The 25,881-nt window shown below is 52.6% G+C and overlaps 6 protein-coding genes across 6 annotated transcripts, besides 2 other annotated features; 2 read left to right on the forward strand and 4 right to left on the reverse strand.

Annotated features, from left to right (window-relative positions):
- Nucleotides 1–1,459: 1,459 nt before the first annotated feature.
- On the reverse strand, nt 1,460–4,092 carry PODANS_1_17350 (uncharacterized protein; the record flags this gene model as incomplete). Its single annotated transcript, XM_001907150.1, has 4 exons — nt 1,460–3,188; nt 3,250–3,682; nt 3,787–3,827; nt 3,923–4,092. Coding segments are annotated over 4 exons (2,373 nt in total), but the record flags the coding sequence as incomplete, so codon positions are not given.
- A 3,610-nt stretch (nt 4,093–7,702) lies between these two features.
- Nucleotides 7,703–8,364, forward strand: PODANS_1_17360 (uncharacterized protein; the record flags this gene model as incomplete). The annotated part of the gene is made up of 2 exons (XM_001907151.1): nt 7,703–7,967; nt 8,060–8,364. 2 exons carry the CDS (start codon nt 7,703–7,705, stop codon nt 8,362–8,364), a joined length of 570 nt encoding a protein of 189 aa, XP_001907186.1.
- Nucleotides 8,365–11,238: 2,874 nt separating this feature from the next.
- Nucleotides 11,239–11,351, forward strand: a tRNA (tRNA-Ala).
- Nucleotides 11,352–11,720: 369 nt separating this feature from the next.
- PODANS_1_17370 (uncharacterized protein) lies at nt 11,721–13,219 on the reverse strand (the record flags this gene model as incomplete). Its single annotated transcript, XM_001907152.1, has 5 exons — nt 11,721–12,278; nt 12,328–12,631; nt 12,691–12,737; nt 12,904–12,956; nt 13,024–13,219. The coding sequence occupies 5 exons, from the start codon at nt 13,217–13,219 to the stop codon at nt 11,721–11,723; spliced, it is 1,158 nt and encodes a 385-aa protein (XP_001907187.1).
- A 943-nt stretch (nt 13,220–14,162) lies between these two features.
- Nucleotides 14,163–15,842, reverse strand: PODANS_1_17380 (uncharacterized protein; the record flags this gene model as incomplete). The annotated part of the gene is made up of 3 exons (XM_001907153.1): nt 14,163–14,562; nt 14,619–15,217; nt 15,315–15,842. 3 exons carry the CDS (start codon nt 15,840–15,842, stop codon nt 14,163–14,165), a joined length of 1,527 nt encoding a protein of 508 aa, XP_001907188.1.
- Nucleotides 15,843–16,189: 347 nt separating this feature from the next.
- Nucleotides 16,190–16,260, reverse strand: a tRNA (tRNA-Gly).
- Nucleotides 16,261–16,720: 460 nt separating this feature from the next.
- Nucleotides 16,721–22,145, reverse strand: PODANS_1_17390 (uncharacterized protein; the record flags this gene model as incomplete). Its single annotated transcript, XM_001907154.1, has 2 exons — nt 16,721–18,293; nt 18,349–22,145. The coding sequence occupies 2 exons, from the start codon at nt 22,143–22,145 to the stop codon at nt 16,721–16,723; spliced, it is 5,370 nt and encodes a 1,789-aa protein (XP_001907189.1).
- Nucleotides 22,146–24,299: 2,154 nt separating this feature from the next.
- On the forward strand, nt 24,300–25,135 carry PODANS_1_17400 (uncharacterized protein; the record flags this gene model as incomplete). Its single annotated transcript, XM_001907155.1, has 4 exons — nt 24,300–24,312; nt 24,547–24,726; nt 24,801–25,049; nt 25,113–25,135. 4 exons carry the CDS (start codon nt 24,300–24,302, stop codon nt 25,133–25,135), a joined length of 465 nt encoding a protein of 154 aa, XP_001907190.1.
- Nucleotides 25,136–25,881: the final 746 nt, after the last annotated feature.

Genomic DNA, 25,881 nt, shown 5'->3' on the forward strand with positions numbered 1-25,881 from the left:
ACACAATGGAATCCCGAGGAGATCATAGCAACTTCCATGCAGTACTCTTCAACACAGCATAACAACATCAACAAGAATAACGCCCTCTTTGCTCCCGTATCTGCTCCCCCGCCTCATGCCCGTCTCCCGAGGCGGACAACGTCAAGCTAATTCTTAGTTTCCGTGGCTTGTTGCTGTTCTATGGCAGCAGCAGTAGATCCCCTCAATGATCAGATCATACGCTCAGACCGCTTCGTCGTCAACCAGCCAACCTTGGTGGGATAATGAACCCTTTCAACAGACGTAACCGAGCTGGCTCTACACCTACTTGTTGAATAATTTCCGAGTTCCTGAGTGTTTGGAAGCCTCTCGCCACAGGATCAACAGCACCAAACACATATCAACTCAAAATAGCTAGAATCCATGACCAGTATGTGTTTCAATCTTCAACCATTGTAATGCTTTGTATTTACCATCCAACTTCTTCGGCAAGCCCTTCCTTCCTCCTTTTACTTCTGTGTGTCCGCACGCTTCCCTCCTCTCCCCCCCGGCCCCTTCTCTGGGTAGGTAGGTATTACATCCCTCCTTGAATCAAAGACCCCAAAAGACAAACTGCCGCCCTCTGATAGCCCACAACAAAACAATGCTCGTAGCTGCGGAATGAATTTACCACCAATAAACATTGCATTATCGTCCTCCCTTACCCCCTAAAGCACACACACCGTTGAAACACACAGACAGAAAAAAAAAAGTAACGTCGACCAAAAGGAAAAAAAGTTGTCATATGTACTTTGTCTCTTTCTCTCACTCAACTCTCTCTTCTCTCTTACACAATTTCAACCCAACCTCCCGCACTCTTCACCATTTCCCCTCCACCTCCCCTCCTCGTTTTTGTATCCACCCCTCCTCACTCTCTTCCTTCCCATCAAAAAATGCGATACTAGAAACACACAAAAGAAAAAGAAGAAAAAAACACAAAGAAAAACTAACATTAATTTGATTTTTGTACGCGCGTTCGCCATGTGTGATTGAGAATCTGAGTGTTGTGTGTCAAAAGAAAAAGTCAAAGAATAGTCCAAAAATATTTCCCACTTCTTGCCCTTCCCACAACACGACACACACACACACAACACGGGTTCTCCCGCCACTCCCAACTCTCTAGACCATAGAAAAAACATGTGTGTATAAAACCTGTGTAATGTTCGTATCATTTCCTAACCCGTGAGAACGAATTCCATCTCGAAGCTTTGCTCCCCTCCCCGTTCCTTTCGCTCGCTTAATATGTTGTTGTTGCAATGTTGTGACTTTGTGTGTCGTGTGTAGATGTTCAACTTCTTCCTCCCTCTCTAGACCAAAACTGTCTTCTTCCCTTCGATCGTCTTGCCTCAGCTCGGCTCATGGGTTCGTGGGAGGTGACGCAAAGGTGAGGAGCTTATGTGCCCCATTGGATGGGTGCTCCCTCATATCCAACACCAGCCTCTTAACGCACTCCAATCGGAGGACGGGGGCCTAGGCTGCTCTGACTGCTGGCAGCTGATGGCTCTGAATCAAGGTGAGTGGAATCACCACTGCCCGCGCTAGCACTCGCACTACCGGTCAGACTTCGCACAGTTTTAGTCTTTGGCGGTTGGAGGGCGCTCACCCCAGCGTGCTGTTCCACCTGTTGTGGCGCAACCATGTTTCCGTGACCGGGTGGGTATCGGGGCATGGGTTGTCGCACACCATCCGGAGGTGATGGCCTTCCGTTGATTGGCGGTCCAGCATAGCCATTTGGTGGTGATGGTCGTCCCTTGTTGGTCCCGCCACGCACCGATGGGGTGTAGGGGTTTCCTGGAGACTGGCTGGCACGCCGTACGCTGCCATTCATGCCCATAGGTGGGGGCCCTCCCTGATTGTACTGCAATTCATCGAGACGAGCAGCAGTCAGAGAATTGGCCCTCGAACCTGCGTGCATGGCCCCTCGATCCACGTTACCGTAGCGGTTAGACGTAAAGCCCAGCAGAGGATCGTCCAAGATGTTTTCGTGCAAGTTCGAAATGGCGGGTGTCATGACTTGACTTGAACGGTTGCGTCCAAAGCTAGGCCGGAACCTGCTGCGGGTTGACGGTATTGAGTCTGCCTCTGGGTTTTGGCGGAACTGGGCGGCATTGCTAGGCGCTTTCCTATTCTTCTTTGACGTGACGCTCATCATGTCGAAGTTATCAGGATCGATCATGGGGGCCATCGGCGTGGGGTCGAAGTAGTCTTCTCCGTCCTCGTCGTCGTCATCGTACATGCCACCCGGAGGGGGCCTTTGTGGTGGCGGCCCTCTTCGTGGGCCGGGGCCGGGGCCGGGTCCGGGTCCAGGTCCAGGTCCGATACCAGCGGCAGCGCGCCTAAGTCTCATCTCCTGCTCCCTTAACGCAAGTTCTCGTTGCCGAAGCTGAAGCTCTCTTTCCCTGATGGCAAGGTCTTGTGGTGAAGTACCAGAATAGCCATTTTCGCTCCCCTCGGGGATATCATCATAGACCACCAAGTGGCTGAACTCTTCCAGATCCGTTCCTTCCATCGAACCTCGCCTCGAGGGCACACGTGAGTTTGGCCCCATTCCATTTGGCGGCATTCCATTAGGCGGACGTCCGTAACCGTTTGGTGGACCTCCGTTCATGGGCGGTGGTGGCCGGCGCATTCCAGGTCCGGGAGGGCCCATTTGCGAAGGAATTCTTGGACGTGGCCGGCCAGGAGGCATACCGTTCCCGTTGGGCATACCGTTCGGCATCGGTCGGGGTGGACCTTGAGACATCCGGGGCAGTGGGGAAGGCGTAGCAGACGGTGAGCCTGGCTGCGCTGGCGCCATTGTGGCGTCACCTTTCGGCCGGTTGCGATTGACCAAGTTGAGATTGTGGAGGATGGCGTAAAGCGTTTCAATCCGGGGAACTGCGACTCCAGTTTCTTGCGATAGCCTCATGGGCGATCCAAGATACGTCTCGATTTCCATGGGACGTCGTGCAATGTAGTCTTGCCACATGATGTTTTCGGCCCCATTTCTGGCAAATTCGTCGATCGTGCTCTGCTTGAATTCAGGAGGGAACTTACAGCCCTGCGCGTCCGCGAGCGCCAACATCTCGTCGATAATGTCGGACACCAGCTTGGGCACCCCAACCTTGTCGAGTAACGCGGCATAGCTGGGCGTTTCGAACAAGACCGTCAGTGGGTGAAATGCAATCGGGCTACATCACAGTTAGTCACCAACTGATATGCCTCCAGCTCATCAGCGTCCCCAAGACTTACCCAATAACTCGTTCGTATTGCTGCTGTCGAATATTAGGCGACACCTTGCAATCGACCTGGCCGGTGCTCAAAGTCATGGCCAGAGCCTGTGCCATATCCTCTTGGATCGTGGGCGGAATGTTGGGGTTCTTGTTGGCAGGACCAACCCATAGTTCGGCCGACCCCTTGTGCTCGAATTCGCTTCCGCCAAGTTGGGCCAAGTCAGCGCCGCAAACGAGTGAGAGCACTACGTTTGTCGGGAACCGTTCCTCTATAGCCGATTCGAGTCCGAGTGCGTGGGTTGTGTTCACGAGGATGCAGGTATGTTGAGGCGTCACAACTGAATCGATCACCGAAGCGAGGTCGTAGACATCGGGGAGAGCTTTAATACAGAGGATGACGTAGTCGAAAGCTCCCTCCCTGCGTGTAGCAGCCTCCTCTGGCGTCCGGACGACTGTATATCAATTCCACGTTTTAGCAAATGAAAAACAGACTGGTCGGTCGCTGGTGGGGAGCGCTCATCAATGGGGTGGAGCGTAGAAAAAAGAAGTTGCATACCATGACGGGGCTTAAACCGCTCGTTCCCAAAAACGAGAGATCTGGGCGCAGGACCGTTAGCATACACATCATCGCACGCATGCGTCAAGCAAAGAGGTTGGCAGGGCGGCTGCGTGGGTGAGAGGTAGGTGCTTACTTGAACGAGATGCCGTATTGCGACACATGCTCGTAGCCCGTTTTCCACACGAGGGTGACGTCGCAGGCATTAGTCGCTTGGAGCCTCCATGATAAGAAGGCAGAAACCGGATTCCCACCGACTGTGACAACATTCATCAGCTCATAGTCCGACATGTCTGGCTGCTCTGGCTAGAACACATGTGCAGCAATCCGTTGGGCAGTCTGTTCTTTTTGTTTTTCTGGGAAGAGGGTCGGGGGTCGGGGAAAGAAAACGAGTGTGGTGGTGGTGGTGGTGGACAACGGGAAGGGTGTCAGGGGGAAGAAAGTTGGACGAGGGGAACGCCAGAGAAGCGATGCCCACTCTTTTTGGGCTCCCGTCCCGGGAATTGAGGTGACACTAGGCTGAAGACGGGGATGGGGTGCACAGGAGGGGAATGGAGACAGAGGGACAAGAAACAGGACGAGACGGCGCAGCTCCAATTGCAACTGGCGCCGGTGGATGGGCTACTGACCTGATAGGATCTTGAGTCGGGGTGTCATGGGTGCCATGGTGGAGGCCCGATTCGGGATAGTGGGTAGGTCAAGTTTCGAAGCTGCGAGACCAGCAGCTGTGTCTGGCGGGCAGTGATCGACCAGCAGAACGGGACAAGAGAGCCAGCAGCGTTCTGCGAGCTGTGGTGGTGGCGGTGGTGGTGGTGGTGTGTGTGTACAGGTGTCCCACCAAGCGCGACCAAGTTCCCCTTTGTGGCTGGCTTGTTCTGCGGCTTCCAATCAACAATTTTTGTTTTCTTTTTGGTTTCTCCCGCTGTCGACTTCGAGATCTCGTTTCCGCGGTGGATCTTTGGTTTCTTTTTCCTCTCTCTGCCTTCTCCAATCTCCCCCACACAAGGCGGTCTCACCCACGAGAGGCCCTCTCGGCGCAGACTGTCGCGAAGACACCGGTCGTTCCCGAGATTTCGTCCAACGGGGCTTGCAGATCGGGGACTTGATGATAGAGCGATTGAAAGATATCACACAGACCCTTCGGGTGCTGGCTCAGCAAGCGAACGAGCTCCCCTCGGGCGCAGTAGTTTAGCGGCAGTGACAATTCGACGATCGTACGTGCGCGCTTCGCAGTGGCGCCGGGGGATCTAACTCTTTGGCTAGCTTCAGGCAAATGCAGACGTAGTGCAAAATGTCAAGCGGCGGGCTGGTCTGTACGCCAGCAAACGAGCGTGACGCCTTGACGCCCAGAAGGCCCCGACACAAAATCTAGGGTGTTCCTGGGTTTCGATATGACTGGATTCGGATGTGTGGCTGGCGGCGGCGTGGGCTGCCTGTGACGAAGCCGGTGATGATAGGCCGCAAGAGTTGAAAAGGACCGTCTTTTCCCCCGTCTGTTGCGTGTTGCAGGCCTCGCCGTCTCACACTGTTCTGCTCAAGAAGATGCGGTACAGGATGCGGGATGCGAGATGCTGGGACAGGTATTCTGTAACGAGCGGACGAGCAAAGAGTCGGGGCGGTCTGGGCAACGATCGAACCACGAGCCACGGGGAAGACGCCTGCTGCAGAGAGACTTTCGAGACACTTTGGGGTCGGTGCCAAGGTATGTGCCGTCGGCGCCGGTAGCAGCTTGGGTGCAAACTGGAGCGACTGGAGCGGACTGGAGCCCGAAAAAAAGGTATTTGCAGGACACAAGACAGGCAGTCCCGTCACAGAGCAAAACAAAAATAAAATGGCGATAGGATTCGTAGGGAGGGGACCGGATAATCCGACAGAATCGCAGGCATGGAATTGACCTTTCTCGCAAGGTTGCGTGTTTCGCCCGTCGGGAGTGGATTCTCTCTGCTGGCTGCCCAGGGCTCTCGTGTCGTCTGCAACGGGAGCGCTTTCTGCCCTACCCAGCAGTTGAATGCTCCCTGGCCACTGCTTGGATGGATGCTGCGATGGCAGGCACCGTCCGTCTCCATCCCCTCTGTCAATGGTAGACAGCCCATTCGGGTGCCAGGGGTGCTTTACGGGTAGGAAGGCACGCACGCATCACCGCACCCGACATTCTACTGTTGTGGAAATGTGCATTCGGAAGCCCGTGTAGGTAGGTGGGTAGCAGCCACCAGCCACAGCCTACTAAGATAGATGCCTACCTTACCGCTTGAAAAAAAGATAACAATCTCACTGTCCCTGTCTTCCACGGCGTCGTGGCATTAAACTAAACCAGAATATCTATATTTCTCAATGGTACGGTATCTCGTGCCCTGAAACGCCAACCACCGACCGAGAGGCGTCAGATGTCAGAGGAGAGCACCTGAACCGCCAGCTTCGTTATCAACGCTCCTGATGACAATCGATATTCTCGAACCATCGCCAGCTTCTGAAAATAAAAAAAAGGCTCGCCAGGGGCAGACCCCCACCTGTGGATAACTGATCGCTTGTTCCGCAAGCCGATGCGACCGACAAGACTTTTTCGCGGTCGGCCCTGGACAATTTTGCAGGTGGATCGGAAGGGATGTGAACAGCATCAACAGGGAACAGGGGCCCATTTGGCCTGTGCCTGATCGGTGACGCGGTCTTAGGCGTGTGGCTTTGAGCGGAAGCTAGCCCGTGTTCAATGTCAACATGCCTTTCCAGTGACGTGGGAGGGGCCAGGGGCAACTGAATTTTTTCTCGACCGCTCTGACGCTCTGGGAGGGCGAAAATAGATTGGATGATAGGAGACGGTTTGAGATGGCAGTTTGGCATTTCTCGCCGTCCGAATCCTTCTCTCATCAGAGTGCGAATGGCCCGGAAACAGATGTTGGAAATTCCACATGCTGGACCGTTGGATAAGATGACAGCTGGTGTGGTGGGAGAGGCAACCTGCCAAGGCCAGAGTGGGTGGGGGTTTCCCAAAGCCCGGATTTGGCTTCTTACCACGACTCTGTCGCTGTTTCAGGCCAATGAAGAAGCTCCAGTTGAGGGTTCCTGATGGCTCTCTTCGGTGTCCGCTTACCGTCCGGTGCTCTTCGGAATTGAAAGCAACCTCAAGTCTGGCCGACTTCCAAGAAAATCTTGTAGGCACTGTTCTTCCATGGAATTATCCTGGATTTCATATGGACACAATCTCTCTGCTCGTTCAATAGTCCAATGGCCCAAAACACCTTGGAATGAAGTGGTAGTGCACTAGTTGTCTCTCTGATATCCAGACACTCGTCCTACGCAGATGGATACACGCAGAGGATCCTCTCAAAGGCTCAAACCAACCCAGACCAAGGACAGAATGTTTGTTGACCCTGGGACGGCACACCGCTTGTGGATTGTGTCAATTGTCGAACGATCTGATGACACGAAGCGATGCAATGGTGCTGGCTTTTGAGCTCTGCATTTGCTGCATGCATGTTTGGGATAAGTATCGTATCCGTACCTATGTGTACTTGTCTTTTTATCTGGATGGATGACACGGAGTCCTTTTGCCATGTCGATGTTCGGTATCAAACGATAGGCGAAGTCTCAGACATTACCAAAGGATTGTCTCCTAAGCCGCATATCAATATTGTAGCTCCTCACCAGAATAGGATGAGTCTCTGGAAGAGTTCAACAATTAGAAGTCTATAGTGTAAGACCGCTTATCGAAACATGTTCGGTATTTGCGCCTTCTCCAGCCCCTTGCTGAGCTGATACTGGGCAGTCGCGCTTAGCCGGGTCTGCGGCTTGGCGCCACGCACCTGGCGGACCCCTGTCTGTGATTTCAGAATTTCAGATGAATGACGCACGCTGATGGAACCCTTTCCAACTTTCCCAGCCTCGGTCAAGCGGGGTCAATTGGCGAATTCAAGAACGGCCAATGATCATTCCAGCCTCGCGACCACTCCTGGTGAGACGCGACCATACATCTTCAGTTTGCTTCTTCAACCTAGAATTTCGATGCTCACAGACATCCCAAAGAGGGACTCCTTCACCTCCGAAACGGGGAGCATGCGAGCAACTCGGAGTTCGGTACTGCAATGCAGCCCCTCTCACATCATGGAGCTTTCCCCATGAGCTCCTCTCTTCATCACCGAACACCCATCACAAAGCCCCATATGCATCTGATTTGTATTCAAGGCCAGGTACGGATCCTACCTCAACAAGATCCACCGTTCAAGATGGCAGCACTCCTCTGGCAGGTGCTAATTCCGCTGCAAACGCTCCGTACCAATAGCAAAGTTCTATCACTATCCCGCTATCTCTCAAAAGCTGGGTGATAGATTCCCATCTGCGAAACGCCATCCTCCCACCTCTTCCCGCGTCTCAACAGCCTGGGGGTTTGGCCGTTACGGCGCAAAATCTCCGGAAGCAACCCTCGACGGACAAGCCCTCGACGCCGAGCGCTTGATGAGGCCAGTGTGCCCCAGCCTCAACACCGAAGAGAGCCTCATCTTGGCAGGTCATCGCCACGAAAAGATGAGGATTGGCATGGACAGAGACAAGCCCTCAGTCGACAAACGCCACGGCGGACACCATTGACAGAGCCCTTTTCAGACTGACATCTCGGTGCTGCTTTCCTATGGCCCCGTCAGCCCGTCCGTGGTGGGTCAAAGCGACACTCGAACCCTGCAGGATACAGGGGGTTCGTCCAGGAAACCTGAATGATTTTCCAAGAAAATGGAAATTTGGGTCCAGCTTTCCCTCAGTGAATCCGATTATAGATGCAATTGCACCATTCACTGCACGGCAGTATTGCCCTCCTGCAGTTGGGTCACCCATCATTTCCTTGTACAGTTTGATGATCAGGGCACGCAGGACACCAGGCTGCAGTTGACGCAGTGGGGAACCATTTTGCCGGCACTTCTGATTATCATCTCTTCGGACGCCCAACCGAACTCGACATGCTGCACAGCTCGCGGTCGAGATGGGAGCGGCCAATGAAGAGGCTGTTGGTCAGATGTTTGTGACACAACAGCAACCAAGTACACACAGCGAGAACTCCCCTTGGCAATCTTTCTCTGACACAAAGTTTCCGTGATGCATTTCCGAGCGTCTTACCAAACTGTCCGAAGCCTCGTGAACTGGGCCGAGAGTCGTAGGCACCACGGCCGAGTGCAGGTTCATATTGACGCTTATTGCCGCCGACATGCCCCTATCGTCAACATTGGTCCATGAGCTCGTAGCGTACGGCTAATTGTGCAAGGTGCATGAGGGTAAAGACGGCATTGACGGGGCACGGGCGAATCGGCTAGATACCAACGATCCATCCACAAGTGCCCGTAGTTCGGGACGGCCCAGGAAGTGGTAGTTTCGTCAAGTGTCAACCAAGGCTTGTTGTTTATCTGCATTGCTGGGTTGGGTCTGGTAGACCAACCAGAAGACGATGATATGTAGAAACTGGGAGAACATGCCTTGGTTGCTGTTGATGAAGGCACCACCATGAAGGTTACCGGAGCAGGCGGCTAATAGCTGACCATATGTCAGGTCTGCTTTTTGGCCATGATATGCGCTGTCAAACATGGTCAATGTTGACGTTTTTTTGCCTCCCCGCTCACCATTTTGGTTCCCTTTCAGGAAGCTGAGGGAAGAGATGGACATTGATTGACAATTGACAGCCAATTGTCGGCATATGGGATTATCGGATGGGAAGCCACCCGTTCCAGCCGCTGCCTGCCCCCTATTCTCAAAACCTTGATATTGAGCAGTCTGCTTTCACACGTGGCGCCACTGCAACGTGGTAGAGAATTAGACTGGAAGGAGAAACTCAGCTCCGTGGCTGTTGGGCGTTATTAAATCAAGTAGGTAATATTGACTGTAGGGGCGTGTGGGGGATTGATGACACCGAAAACGATGGCGGCGGCTTTTTTGCTTCTTCTTCTTCTTGCCGTGTTGTCTATGGCTCGGCCCGTAATTGCGTGGCGGTTTGGACAGTGGGATTGTCAATGGAGAATGGTTAGGTGTACTGTGCTTTGTTTTCGTGGGCTGAAGAGGCTTGACTTCTTGTAGAGGGGGGGTGTAGGATGTCTCAGATCAATATTGGGCTGTTGACGTTCAGCCCTGCCCGGTTTTGTAGAAGGATTTACAGAACTTGCAGAGAATGATGGGAGCCGTTGGGGGGATTGGGGATAGTCCTGAAAGGCGGCTTGGGGGGTGTTGATATGTGCCATTCCGTAGTAGATATGTTTCAATAAGGACGGTAATACTCACTGCCGAACCGAGCGACAAGGTGGCGTGTTGAATTTTGAGGGTCGTCGTACGAAAACTGCCTGCCCGAGGGGGCAAGACATTGATAGGGGTTGCAGGAGGCATGTCTGAGATGGGAGGAGGAGGCTTAGAAGGGTTTAGAGACATCGACTGCAGATAGCCGACCGCGGAGTCCGAGGGTTTGTCTCTGGGAGCCCCTTTTCTTATCATGGACTGCCTTGGAATTTGAAAGGGGTTTGAGTGGTTGTTGATGGGTGTTTGGTGAGTTTTGGGTCTTTAAGCTTTCCCCCTTTACGTGGAGGAGGGACGCATGGTCTGATTTGCTCTGGTTCGTACACCTTTATACTGAGGCTAGAGGGAAGTTGAGAATATCCTGTGTTGATGCCGAGCTGGACTTGCTTGTGATATTTGTCTTTCAGTGAGAAAGGGCGAAGAGTGAGTGTGGGACTCCTGGTTGGACATGTGCTTGATCAAGTTGATTCTGCCAATCTTCAACAGCAACCGCAAAATGACTGGTTCTTCATAAACAGGAGTGTTTTTTTCCAGCTCTCGTCGGCCTCGTGGGCATCTCACCTTGCCGTTTCCAAAATCAAGCCCCCAGGACTGTAAGCCTTCAGTTTACGGTGAAAGCAGTCCCTCTTCTTCGACTTGTGCAACTGCCTGTTGACAAAAGACCTTCATAGAATCCCGTCCCAGTGAACAACTCTCTCCAATCACGACGAGAAAGTACGAACCTATCTGCTCCTGTCGGAACCCCCCTTGAAGTATGCCAGTTAGCTCTGGACTGACAACAAGTCTCGTCATTAGAGGTTGTCGATAGCTCTAGGTCTAGTCCACTCATGTTAAGGTACCTCATCACACCATATTTCTCACGACAAAACTCTGTGGAGGTAGGCAAACCTGGTACATGATGACTTCGAGAGGCAAAATCAGACAACACCATACCTTATACCTACAGAAGTTTTTAAAAAAAAAGAAAGAAAAAAGCCACGATCCTGCAGCTCATACAAAAACGAAACCCCCTCAACCTCACCACACCTCATCTGCGGGTTTGTCAGAAAGACCTCTTCGAAAATGTTTAACATCGTTCATCCCATCATGCACCAGACCATAACCACCTTGCAAAGGGCGAGTAGTTGTGGCTGTCTCCCCCTTCAACTACAGTCAAAACCTCTATTCCCAACTAACCGCAACAGCAACAACAAAACAGGGCGTGTGGCTCAGTTGGTAGAGCGTTCGCTTAGCATACTCAAGTCCCTTGACTAAATATCAGGGATCCCATTGTATGCGAAAGGTCCTGGGTTCGATTCCCAGCTCGTCCAAAGAAACTTCATCTTTTGCCCACTCTTCCCCAGTGGGGTACATTCTTTTTAAGTTTGTGTTGAAATTTCGCTTGTACAAGTCAGCATGACGCTTTACTACTGCGTTGGGGGGTTAGGGATATGGTTAGAGGGGATTAGTTGGTGAAATTCGGGCATGAGGCTATCACCAATGTCTTCGACCCGGTCACCAGAAAAACACAATGGATGTGATTTCTGTCGCGGAAGCACGGCTAACCTGCGTATACTGCTTGCAAATTTCATGCTGATGTAAGAACAGAAAGCCGCCATGCATAATACCCAATTGCCTGCTTCTCATGCCTTGCCGTCTATGTGCCTAAGCCAAATCATACACTGCTTTCTCACCCTTCCCTAAGCCTCCAGCTTCTTCCCCTCCATCGTCTTGATGTACTTCGTGTGCAACTCTGCCACAGCCGGAATAATCAAGCTCTCGATTTCCGCCTCCGGCTCCTGCTCCGGCAAGCTCTTCGGATCCAACGGCTCGTCCTTCTCCGCCTCCTTCGCATCATCCAGCTTACCCCCCTGCGGTATCCGGATCCACTTGTCCGGATTCCCAGGACTGACAAACACCACCTCCCACTTCCTCGTCGACAGCAAATTCCCAATCACCAGGTGGTGCTGATACCGATCCAGCGAGTACTTTGCCTTGTGCACAAGAATCTTGGGGTCAGTCTCCAACTTGAAGGAGACGATCATCCCCTCTGGTGACCACCCCTCTACCAGATTCTTGAGGAATTTGGGGACGGGATCAAGGTCAACAACGAGGCGTTTGCTGCGTGGGACGGAAGGGGAGGAGTCAAAGTTGTCAAAGGTTTCTTCCTCTTCCGAGGCTGATGGCTTTGACGGCTTCTTGTTGAAGGCCTCAACTGCGTCGGTGGATTGGATTTTGTGTTCGGACATACGTTCGGGCTTGGGGTTTGTCAGTAAAGAGCAGAGGGGGAGGATAGGGAGAACGTACAGGTACAAAGAAGTCGCTGACTGCCGCGGCGAGATACAGCAACCCTTTAGGCCCCAGCGGCTTCATCAACTGCGCGATGCCGCGGAGCTCATGGAGGTAGTCGGAGATGCTGACAAAGGGGAGGACAAGAAGCATGTTCTTGTCACGAGCCTCACGGTATTTCCGGAGGACGTTGAGCATCTTGCCGGCATCCTCGTCACGGGCTACCACGCTTCCGTTAGGGCCTTCGCGGAGGAAGTCGAGGAAGCAGTCGGTGGCATGGCTGTAGTGGCGGGAGTAGGGGAGGAGGGAGAATTGACGGTGGCTGTTGGGTGTTAGCTTGACTTATACATTTGGAAGAAGATGCAACTGTAGGTTACCCACAGGAAGAGAACCGCATAACCAGCTTCTAGGAAGTACTCAGCGCTAGTCTGAGATCTGAAGTCAGTATTCTTGTCCATCAAGTTCCACCACATCAACTTTTCTTCAGAGACAATGTCCCTAGGGACAAGAGTGGGAGGACCCCTAAACACCATCCCACAATACGCCTCATCATTCTGTAACAACACCAAAACAAATAAACAAAAAATCACTTACAGCCCCTCTCGTACCAGCCGAAAAGTTATCAATAAACCGCACAGTCTGCTTCTCTGTTCATCACCTCGTCAGTACTCACTCATCTTTCCCCGATTCTCACTCGTCCAGACGTCAACATACCCAAAGGCACAGTAGTACCCCCCGAAGTAACCAACACCAACCTCCTCCCCGCCTTGGAGTGAAACTCGATAAAGTCCTTCGCCAGCTTCATGTGCTTCTGCAAGTCCTTCGGCGGCGGGTTGGCGCTGAAATAATGATCCTCCGCCAACGCGGCAAGGTTGGAAGGGGGAGACTCGGAGGGGGTGTGAGGGATCATCTTGGCTATTCTTTCTTCTGCCAACTGACAATGCTGTGTAAGTGTGCGTGGAATGAGAGCTATCCTTAAGTTAGCTTTTTTGCAAAGGTAACAAACACATGACGCTGCCATGGGAAGTATATATCCCCAAATTTTGATCATGACCCCCAAAAAGTGGTCTGACACTGACTGACCTTCTTCAATCCTTCAACCACGGGATCAAATCAACAACAGTTACTGTCCTTGTCCGAATTGAAGTTGGGATAAAACAATCTGGGTACAACCCGGTACTGCCGGTCGGTGTAAGCAATGTTGTGTCTGCTCTCTCGAGTATACAAATTGATGCAAGGTGTGTAAGAGATCCAGTCGAATCAGATAAAGCTGCGCTGCGGCAACAGAGGGGCGGCAAATGCGTCACTTTCGGAATATCCTTGGGAAGAGAAGCTCGCTCGCTCTGGGGATAGTGGGGTAGGTACCCCATGAGTGGACTGCGGGGAACGCCTTCAGCAATCGACTCAAGTGCCCTGGCTGCGGATGAAAGGGGGGATCAATTGTTAGGTAATTCGCACGTACATTACAATCGACCGACCCGAATGAACCGAGTCAGTCCCGTGAGCTACGGCAGGTGCATATCTGCATGCTTTTGTTTTGTTCTTATGTCCTGTTCCTGTCCTTGATCATACATACATCAATCAGCCCTTCTCCCCCGCCGGCTCATCCAATATCTGTACAAGTCCTCTACGTCATGATAATACAAAAATATATGCTTGTCCTCCCTGTTGAGATGAGATGTCAAAGAAAATGGCCAATACAAGAGGATATAAAGTGGTGCCTTTCCTTGTCCTCCCTCCAACGCCCCTGTCTATTACTCGCTTTTGCCCCTTTTGTATGCCCCCAAACGCCAATGCCAACAGCACAAAAAGTGAGCAGTAATTATCGCACATGTCGCTCCTCCTTTTCATCTTCAGAATGGCCACTTCTTGGCCTTGGGCTGCTTAGCGTTCTTGAGCATGTTCATCCTCCTCAACCGTTCCCGGTTGGTAGGATCAAGGAGCACGTCGGTGCCGTCCTCACGGTACCAATGGCTCTGGCCGCCTCCTCTTCGCACGTCGTGAATGTTCATCTTGACCCGGCCGATCTTGCGGAGCTTGACCAATCCATACCAGCAGACAATGAGCGAGGCAATGGATGACACTCCAGTGACGGCCCCGAAACCCCAGTTGGTTTCCTCTATGAAATTCTCCAGGTTCATGCCGTACAGGCCTGCTAGGAAAGTGCCCATGGCAAGACCGAGGGTGCCAACACTGAACTTGAGGTCGAGAAGCATGAGCGAGTTGCGGTTGGCATCGAGAATAGCACGGATACTAGAGCACTGTCAGCTGGGTTCGACCAAGAACAAAAAGATGCGATATGCACATACATTTCTTCCGTGTTCCTGATACTCGAGACCAAGTTGCTCGCCTCCTGCACCACTTCGTCGCAAATCTTGTTGTACGATTCCAGCAGCAATTCAACCTCCGTGTGGTCGTCCTCCCCACGGAACAAATCATGCGTCTTCTCAGTGAGATACATAGCCGCAAGATCATCATCCGCCTCAAGCAACTCCTCAATAGCGTCCCTGACCAACTTTGCCTTTTGCTCAAACGTGCTAACCCGCTTGGACAAGACGAGCAAAATCCGGAGCTTCTCCCGATCAATATCGTCCTCCAGCTCGCTGAGCACACGAATAACGGGGTCCCGCACCGACTCAAAGTCAGCTTCCAGCTCCGAAGTAACCGACATCAGCACCGCTTCCAGCGCCCTGAACTCGTATGGCAAGCTATTCGCCCCGGCCGCCTGCTTCTGCTGAAGCTTCCCTTGCAAATCATACATAAACGCCGACTGGGGATACGACGACTTTGACCCGTACACATCAAACAGCAGCACCCGATCATGCTTAATCAGCACCTTCAAGTGCAGCAAGTTGAGCAGAATCGCCGACGGTCGAACGAGAATATGTGGCAGGTTGGACGAGTCAATCTTTCGGAGATCGCGAGGTAAGAGGCCGTACTATTTCGCATACAAAGCCGTTAGTCTACCAATTCCCCCTCCCAATTAGTCTTCTAACTTCTCATACCTTCGCAATAAGCTCACTCTTCTTCAACTCGCCATCCACCATGATAACATCCCCATTCCCATCCACCTCGGTACACCTCAACCTCGGATCCAGCGCCGCCTTGCTCGTCAGCGCCCTCCTCTGGAAAATACTCCCCGACTCCTCCTCCAACTGCACCGGCAAGTCATCCTCCTTCAGCAGCTCCCTCGCCTTCTTCGGCGCACTCCCAAACAACCAATCCTGCCACGACCTCTTGCACGCCACCTCTTCCTTTTTGACCGGTGGTTTCTTTTCCCCACCACTACTACTACTCGAAGCCCACCTCTCTTTTGCCGCCCCCGGTTGTTTCCTCAGCTCCAGCTGCGGCAAGAACCCGCCCTGTCTCTGTTCCCCTACACCCCGACATCTCGTAGAGACATTGCGCCTCGTCGAAACACCCAGGCGAATAGTATATTCAGCATAACACAACCCCTCGGATTGGGCGTGCAAATATCGAAGGAGACTCCGCGATGGCGTTGCTACTGCTGCAGGTCTTAATGCCGGAGGCATCGCAGCTCGGAAAGGGGGGGGGAGGGTCTGGTGCGGCGGTAGTGTTTCTTTCTTTTCGCTGTCGGAACTTGGCGAAAACAAAAAAAAGATTCCCCAAAGTCTGAACTCTCGATGATGCAGGTCCCCGCAGGGTCGGTCTGTGCGTTGCTCGGCAGACTGTAAGGGTATCTACCACAACAGTCAGGGTTAAGTGTGGGAAGAGCATCAATCCTCGTTATTTTCCACCCTCAGGTGAAGAGAGCTAGAGAAAGAGGTGAAAATCTTTGTTGCAAGATGGGAAAAGAGAGGTTCAAATTCTGCATAAAGAGATGAGCAAAAAAAAAAAAAAGGCAAAATTTAAATTGAGATGCATCAGCCGTGAATCGAACACGGGGCCCATCGATGGCAACGATGGATTTTACCACTAAACCACTGATGCTGTTTTATTGGGTGATGGTTCACTGCAGAAGCTGGCACTATATTTGAATCTGTTGCATGCGGCCCCCTTTCCTCGGATGACCTGCAAGCACACCAACATCTTTGACTACTCTCTTCCCTACAGGAAACTCCCATGATTCATCCACCACGATACACGAAGTTAATACGAAGCTTTCGTAGCAGTAAATAATATTATGCATTGTAATAACTATGAAAAATGAAGAACCGGGGAATCACTAGAATAAAACCGACGACTGAAGACAGTAAAGGCCCACCTCTGTGGTAAACCCATCCATCCTCTTCGAGAAACAAAAACCATGACACTAAAACGTCTGAGGGAAAAGAAGAACCCTTCCAAAGTACCCCGTTCCATCCTTCTTTTCTACTGTCTCCAACTTGTAACTTTAAAACACAAAAAAGAAACAATACAACCACACCATCATTACACTTCGTCATCCAACTCACGCACTCTTCTCCGTGTGCCCATCATTCAACAACATCTCCAACACGATCTGACCGCCGGGAACCTCAGGGTGGCTCATGCAAATCTTGACCGTCCCCTTCGAATCCGGCTGCCCGCCATTAGCTGATCCCACCAGCCCGGGTGGCAGACCGCCAGGACCGTTTGCCATGCCGCTTCCTGTCGGCCCCCTAAATCCGTAATCCAAACACCTCACATCTCTACCCGCAATGATCTGTCTCAACCTCCCATTCTCCGCATTCCTCACCTCCACGTAATCATCATTGAACAATAGCAAGTACTGTCCAAACATGGTCGCCGCCTTTGCCTTCTTTTGCTTGCCCGAGTACTCCATAATCAGCGTCCGGCTGATTTCTCCATGCTTATCAACATAGACCGCACAGTCCTCATATGTAAGCAGGAACTCTTGGTCGTTGAGCTTGAACATGCCCAGCGGTCTCTGATTGATTCTTGAGGCGATGTTGGCAATCGCTGGCGCGCTCAGGTCTCGAGGAATCGACTGCGTAACCTTCTTGTCGAGGGTCAACAGCTCAAAGCCCTTGGCCGAGGCAACAGCAATGTAGGACTGGAAGAGATTGAGAGAGAAGCACTCGGCGGGGATGTAAAACTCGTCAAAATCGCGGAATGATTCTGTGGAGCCGGCGCCGCCCTTACGGCCGCCAAAGAGCCGGGATCTCTTCTCAGTTGCCTTTTGGAAGACCGGCTCGAGAACCTTGAACGTGTTGTGCATGCCCTCCTTGCGCTTGTAAAACAAGAGAGTCCTATCCTTCATGCGTGCCGTGGCGAAGAAAGCGACGTCCTTGGCCAACCGCTGAGGTGCCCGGCGGGGGTTGTCATGAGATGGTGCAGGGAAATTGGAGACGGGGGCAACCACGTCGAGAGGATATGAAATTAGCGATCTGTCGGCGATGAGGAGACAGACCGAAAAGTCTTCCAAGACGGTGATTTGGGTGACTTTGCTGATTTGCACCGTCCTCGTCCAACCGCGAGGATTTGATGACTCCGATATGTACACGCCATAGTCCGTTCCAATGGCGATCATCGACTTGCCAAAAGCAGTGAAGGCGCAGGCGCAGTTCACGGTAGCTCTGCAGACTGGTGGAGGTCCCCGACCTGGGCCATACACCTGCTCCATCTCTCTGATGGCTCGATCCAAGGGAGTACCCCGAATCGATACACTCGGTTGCCTGCCCATAAGTGAGATAGAATCATAGGCGAAGGCACCATCAGATAAGATGCGCAGCCGGAATGGTTCCGCATTCTGCGCATGCAATGCTCGTGCGTGTCTGGTCTTTGCTTCAATAATGGCTGAGCACCAAGCCGCCCTTTCCTGGGCCGACGAGGCATAGAGGGTGTAGATCTCGTGACCGAGATGCTTGATACGGAAGGGGTAGATGATCTTCCCGTCGTCTGTGCCACCAGAGCCTAGGCGAGTAACCGTACTCATAGATCCCATGGAAGAACTAGTTCCGGCATGCTCAAGCCCAGGACGCTCTGCCCCATTAGAGGCCACCTTATTCAGTTGCGTACCCGAACCAGCTGCGACCGCTGTTCTGGTAAGCGGTGCTGTCAAGCTCTTTTGTTTGGCAACCGGATCGTCATTCAAACTCTCCAAGAAGAGCAGCGGCATTGGAATTGGCTACATCGATTGTCAGCATCAGACATGAGTTGTAAATAATGCCAGGAACATTACTCACCTCCTTTGAAACATCGTACTTCTTGTCACCCCTCCCATCCTTTGAGGCGACACCCTTGGCCAGGATAAAATAGTGATCAAAAAGAAGCGCGTGTGTATCAACCCAACGGACGCCTTTTGAGCCCTGTCTCTGTAGCTCGCCCTGCTTGAGTAATTCTCGGCCGAGATGGTCGAGGTTCAGTACTGACTGGAAACCTGGACGCAGCACTAACTGTCCCTGAAGTTCAATCAACTCAACCTTCTTCGTCATCTCAGCAACCTTCTCATCACATTCGTGAGTGACTGCTTTGATTTCCTCCAGAGCCTTGACAAGATTGGCCTTCTCCTCGCTTTCGCCAAGCATGTTCTTTTTGACCGTCTCCAAGAGAAGGCCGTATCGTTGTAGCCGGGTGATGGGTGCCTTCACGAATGTGGTCCATTCGAGACGCTTCGAACGCTTGTGATCTCTGACCACGTCGAGGAACTGGCGGAACAAAAGATTTCTGCTCGCCTCTCTCCTGATCAAGTATGTGGCGTGTGGGAATGATGAACAATACTCGATGTAAATCGGCCTGGCCTTTCTGATCCACTCCCTGAACAGATCACTAAAGCCAACAATCCACGGCCCTTGCTCCTGTTGGCGATACTTGAGCTGAGAAAGGAGGTGTTCTTTGTTGATTTGCTGGACGGCATCGACCTTTCCAAACACGGCCTCGAGGAACTTCTCGAGTCTGTTTGCCGCAATAATCGGTGGCTGGTAGACCCGAAGTTGATCCCTATAAAGCAGCCGGAGAACATCGAGCTGGTTCATGAAGTCTTCCTCGCCCGTGACAATTTCGTGCAGAACGTTCTGTCTCTCGACTTCCTTCTTGTGCTTAGATTTGATGTCTTCCATGGTCACGCCGTGGAAAGTGGCCCAGTCAAGGGTGGGCGTGTCGTCCTCGGACATCATGTTGTCCAGGTTCACCTTCTTAAGCGTCCGGCCGCAATGCTGGGAGTAGCATCTCACAGGAATGCCATCTCCATGCAACCTGGGGACCATGCCCTCATCTTCATGCAGCTTTGGAGCGTAGCACCCAGAGCCAGTAAGTTGCCACAGCACACCGGACAGTTGACCTTTGCCGAACTTGACCCATTCTTCCTCGGGTATCAGGATTCCAGCCGCAAACATGGATTCGACGACGTTGGCGCTCAGAAGCTCAGCGTCGGCGACATTCATGGTCGGAACTTTAGCACAGAAAAGCTTGAGAACGCCCTCTTCGATGGTCTTCCTTTTCAGATCTGGCTCGCCCTCAGCCATCTCGCGGATCCAGGCAGTTATGCCACTAAGAGCCCATGGCTCTGCACACCGCTTAATATCGGCGGCATTAAGCTTCGAAGGAACAAATTTCTTCCGTCTTCCAGTGGGCAGGGTGATCATATCATAGCCAGCCATGGAAGATGGAGTACCCGTCTCATAGCCTTCATATGCGGCGCCTTGTGGGTAGGGAAGCTGGTGTTGCTGCGACATCTGCTTCTGCGCGCGCCTCCGCTCCTCGGCGGCATCTGTCCTAGACCTTGCAGGTGCCACCACTGGAGGGGTATTGCTGTGGCTCGACAAAGATATCGACCTTTCAACTTGTTGTTGCTGGATCGCATGTTGACCTGGATACATCTCGTGGTTATCAGGCGGATAAGGAAGTCGAGAGTCTGCACTCAGAGAATGATTGTGCTGATAACCGGCTCTGTTTACCAGATCTGGGGCAAGGTGGGAGCCACTGTGTCGTCCTTCTAGACTTGGAGGGATGGCAGGCAGAGGTCGGTTAGACAGGCCGGGGTGCCAAAACATCTGATCGTACGGATACTCCTCTTTGGAAGGGGAGTCACTGCTCTGCCGCGAGTGAAGTGACACCCTCTCATCACCCTCATCAAAGCTCAGACGGTGGACCTGGGGCTGTTGGAGACCACCAGTGCCGCCATAGTCTACCGATGCTTCGGAAAAGGGTGCATAATCAGGGACTTGTCCCGGAACTGGGAGCGGTCGTGGTCCGTCATGAGCTGTAGCTGGCGGCGAGTTGATATCGTTTCCATAATGAAGATTCCCAGCATAGCCGCCGCCATACATTCCTAGATCCATTCCACCATAGTCGCTATCAGTGCTAGGCTGCTCCTCCGCAGGCGTAGAAAGCTGAGATCCCAACGGAGCAGGGATTGGCGTGCCTGCTGAAGGTGCAGACGAAGACGAGGGTTTGTAATCAGGATATCCAGGGAAAGACATTCCGCCAAACCTTCGGTCGTCAAGATCATCTTGCATAGCCTGGAGCCCCGCGGCGCCCTCAGGGTCGCTTTCCTCGGAGTCCCAGTTATATGTCGTCGAGATATCATTATTGCTAGTCAGAGCAGAGGAGGCATCGGATGGGTGTCGATTCAACAGCGAGTTCGTCGCAGTTTGCATCGTAGTGCCAGACGCATTAGAGCCATAACGCCGCACCATGTCCAGGTTATTGTCAGACAAAGCGCCATTAACGGGCAAGGGCCGCTGCCCACGGGAAGGAATCCCAAGGTCAGAAACAATATCCTGGATCAAGCTGTCCTGAGTAAACCGCGTGTCGCTATTACTTCGTCCGTTCGCTCTCCAACTTGCTCCCTCCGTCAAGTCGTCCAATGGGCGGTTGGGAAGAGGAGCATTTGTTGGGTGGCGGGATATCAGAGAGTTTTGATACCCATGATTTGGGGGTGAAGGTATTGGCGATGTGTGCGAGTTAGATCGAGAGGCCCGGTTGGCAAAAGAGGTGGGATCTGGAGAGTATCCTGGACCAACTGGAATCTGGGAATGCGTTGGATAAGGTGCTTGTGAGCTCGAGGCAGAGAGCCCAGGGCTCTGTGGGATGTTGGCTCCATTGGTAGCATAAGAATTGGAGTATTGCTGTCCGCCATAATTTGCCGGGTACTGTGATTCACGGGGAGAGCTAACGGATGATGGAGTTGGTGCTTGTTGGGCATACTGCGGACTGTGAAGTGTTGGCTCAAAAGAAGAGTTTGGAAGCGCCGGAGAAGTAGTGGCCGAGGGCTGTTGAGCCCCCCCATAACCTGAGGGCGGAGGAGGAACATAGGCCGCAGACACATGAGGGACCGTGGCTGAACTGTAATTATAACCATAGTTGTTGTTATTGTACCCTGCAACGGTAGAGTGCCTTTGCGGAACCACAGCAGTGGCATTCGCATACGCAGCTGGGTTGTACGCTTGGGGAGTGAAGTTCTGAGGGGGCGCGTTGTAAGTTGGGCTCGCTGTGGGCGTATATCGGTTCGCCGCTGGTGATGGGTGGTATGGAAGTGAGGTGGATTGCGATCGAGCAAAATGCTGGGGATTATACGTAGAATGTGATGGGGGTGGAGGCGGGACGTTGCCCTGGAACTGTCGTTGATAGGCAGTGTTGGGGGTCAGCGGAGGAGGTGGCATGTAGCTTGCTCGGTTCGACGGCGGCGGCGGAGGTGGTGGTTGAGAATCTACCGTCGGACTCGTTATGAAAAGCTCGTCTTCACCCCTCCCCACATTGTTGTTACCGGTGTAGAGGGGCTGAGGTCTGGGTGCGGCCACATCCTGATCGAAGAAACTCGAGTCGTCCCCGTTATTGAAGCTCGGTTGTCGTTGAGGGTATCCTGCCGGCTGTTGTTGCGCACCGCCGGCAACAGGATACTGCGCGGGGGGCACATGGCCATAGCGGCGCGACTCGTCCCCGCGGAATGACATGGTGATGATTGTAGAGACAAGCGCCGGCTGGGAGATATTTTTGACACTGGAGAGAGCGCAAAGGCTGAGAGAGAGAAAAGGTTAGGCGCGGCGATACCTCGTCCTCCCGCGCGCAGAGTACTACCGAGCGATTTCGATACAAGTGGACACCCTCGCGAGGGTGACCTGGTCAAACGACGGCAACCTGGAAGGTTCAGTGTAGGATCTTAAAAGCGAACGGGCCAGGGGCAATGTAGATAGGGTATATGGAGCTCAAGAGTCAATCGTAAGACTCAACCGCGTGCAACCGGCCTCCGCATATGTGCGCTACAAAGCACGGCGCTCGAATATCGATTATCGGCGACGGTTGGAGGCGTCGACGAAGTTATCAAGACATGGTTCGGGTCCCTCGTGAACAGTGGATCGATGCCCTGGGTCGTGGGTCGGCAAAGTGGATGCAAGAGGTAAGACGCCGTTACAAGGCCTGCGTGCCTTGTGCCTGTTCGCCGGGCGGCGTGTGGGTGTGTGGAGGTGGAGTCCTCTGGCTCTGGCAAGGTCACAGTCAACCCTGGGCCTTGTCACTGGGCAAGTTGCGAGGTGCTGTCGTCAGATGCTGTCGGGTGCTTCTGTAGCACACCAGCAGATGGTTGAAGAATGGCAAAATGAAGCGCGAAGCACTGTGGTGCTAGGTTCTCGTGATCGCCCCGAGGTTTGGGATCTCAAACAGCGGCGACCTGTGTGAGGATTGAGTTTGAGTTGTTGACTGCAGGTGAGCCCAAGCCACAGATGGCTTGAGCCTTTTCCTCTTCGTAGCGTCGCAGACGGAGACGGGAGTCAAAAGAGGCGCAGGGCCCGAGGCAGACAGTCAGGCTCGATGGCGACAAAAGGACGGCAAAAGAACCCAACAAGACACATATAAGTTGACACGAAGAACTGCTAATCTTGGCCCTTCCCGTCATTCGGTGTTCCCTAGTAATGATCACTGCAGTCTCCTCGGCTCTTCACCCTCTTCAAGTCACGTTGGCCTGGCGAATAATGGCTTTTGTCGCACAGCCAGCACTTTTTGGCTCGCATGGGTCGGAGTTCATCCTTTCGTGTTGAGGACTTGGCTTGGGACCTCCCGTTCCATAGCCACTTATCACCATCTGGCTGTTGTTCTCCGTCACATCAACGTCTACAAACCAATAAGCCTTGAATCATGACGGATAACGGCATGTAAGTCTATGTGAGAGACTACAGTCACCAGTCGAATAGACAATCTACCTGTATTGAGCACGTATGTTATATATTAGCCCAGATTGTGAGTAAGTCGGGGCGCCTCTCGACCACTTATGATTACATGGCGACAGCTTGATGTCACAAGAAAACGGTGTAGTAAACAGCATGATCCTCGGCACGAGGGCACTCAAAAATATTCGAAAGGGTATTTACTACTCTCCAAGGTCTTGATTCTGCATTGGGGTCTACATTACTTTGTCCACATCAAACGTGCCATACATACCATAGACAGTGGACAGAATCTAGATCAGCATGCATGTACCGGACCTCAGTATGCGCCACATCAAAGTTTGCTCAGATATACATCAACCCAGGTCCTGCGAGCCATGTGGTATTCAAAAATATAGACCAAAAATCGGGCCCTCCCACGCTCATCCTTCTCGCGAGATGTTTTGAGGCGCATCTCGAATACATACATCACTTTCCGTCTCAGCATTAGGATGAGGGGCACAGAGGGGTTAAGTGCCAAGCCAGGCACTGGCACCTTCCAACTAACACACGACCGGGGAAGCATGGGAGATTCCCAAATACCTATCAGAGGGCCCAGAGAAATCTTTGGGTTGTTTTCCGTGTCGCAGTGCCGCATTCGAAGTTTCGAGATGCTCTGCTGTTGGTAAGCGCCGCCCTCGAAATAAGGGGGATGACGGCAGTGCGGGGTTCAGCTAGGTCTCCGCCGCGGGAGCTCTCTCGTCATCCATTTGGACCCCACTTCACCAGCGGTCCGATCCTCGGGTTTCCGAAGTGTCCCCCGCCATTGCTCCCGCGTGTGTCTGGATTTTCCCTTCTCAAATATCGCGAGCTTCCCCGAGTATCTTGTCTCTTCCGTCCAGCTCAGGCACTCCCAATCGATCACTCAACCTCAAGTAAACCTCCAACCTTCGAAACAAAACCGTCAAAATGGTCAAGGCTGGTATGTAGTTTTTGAGTCTGTACAGATTTACCCCACCTTCTGCACACTCCTCGTCCTCCAGAGCTGCCCGTCCATCCTAACTGAGCAAGATCCGACAACCTTGATGGGCACTTTATCTGGCCGGAAGGGTTCTCGAAGCCCTGGGAGGAGGGCTGGCTGGACCCTGCAGGAGCGGCCCGGTGCAGAGGCGCTTTGGTCCCTGGACATGCTGTTGCTAACACTGGGGATGTATAGTTGCTGTCGTCCGTGGTGACTCCAAGGTCTCCGGCTCCGTTGTCTTCGAGCAGGAGACCGAGAACGGTCCCACTACCATCACCTGGGACATCACTGGCCATGATGCCAATGCCAAGCGTGGCATGCACATCCACACCTTTGGTGACAACACCAACGGCTGCACCTCCGCCGGCCCTCACTGTAAGTCATCACATATTCATACCTTCAGCCTTGGACTCTGGGGAGCCACTTGCTAACCACCAATTCCTTCACAGTCAACCCCCATGGCAAGACCCACGGCAACCGGACCGACGAGAACCGCCATGTTGGTGACTTGGGCAACATTGAGACCGATGCCCAGGGCAACTCCAAGGGCACCGTGACCGACAACCTCATCAAGCTCATTGGCCCCGAGAGCGTCATTGGCCGCACCGTCGTCGTCCACGCCGGCACTGACGATCTTGGCAAGGGTGACACCGAGGAGTCCCTCAAGACTGGCAACGCTGGTGCCCGCCCTGCCTGCGGTAAGCTTTCTAACTGGAGAGCAATACCCCTGATAGGCCATAAGCTGACTTGTTTTGTTTCAGGTGTCATTGGTATCTCTGCTTAAGTTATTTGGTAGCGCTTTGTGAGTTGATAAGTCGGTGCTTATGGGACGTGGACCAGCCGGACAATATTACTTTTGGATAAAACCGTAGTAATTGGTCGTCTTGGTTGCCTTCATCAAAGTCACTCGAGATGGCACAAATAAAAATAATAATTTTCCCAAAAGCCATTGCTGCCCTGTATAAGTTGCTTGGAACTACGTATGACGAAATAGGGCGGGGTAATCACGGTGCGCGCGCAGGTATCGACAGATCCCAGGTCTAAGCTCTACTTGACCTCAAGCAGTTTGATACAGCTACTCATAAAATGACTGTCGATAGAAACAACTATCATGGTTCAATGTGAAAGCTCTCCAAACATACTTGCTGTCATCCAAAATTAAAATACCAGCCATTGATCAGCCTGTGTTCATCAGCTCCTGCACTGTGTTTGTGCTCCCCGCACTTCACACGTCACACGCACTGTGTGGTGTGGTTTGACGGCCCCGAGACACCTTTGTGCCAGATAATTTTTCGGGAAAGAGCAATGGGCTCGACAACCAATATAAACAAAACATAAGAACTCCTGTAGGCAGTTTATTCAACTCCAGAAGCTAGATACATATGATGGAGTGAAGTTAAAAAGAGATGCTTCGGTTATCTGGGGCGGCGACTTGCCTATTTTTGCCTAGCTCGGGTGGTTCAAGTTACACAAGCAGCTGGGAGCTTGAGCCCCTGAAACTCGGACGAGTCCCTTGAAGCCTACCCCACA

This window comes from Podospora anserina, chromosome 1 (assembly GCF_000226545.1).
Source record: "Podospora anserina S mat+ genomic DNA chromosome 1, supercontig 4".
Classification (NCBI taxonomy): Eukaryota; Fungi; Ascomycota; class Sordariomycetes; order Sordariales; family Podosporaceae; genus Podospora; species Podospora anserina.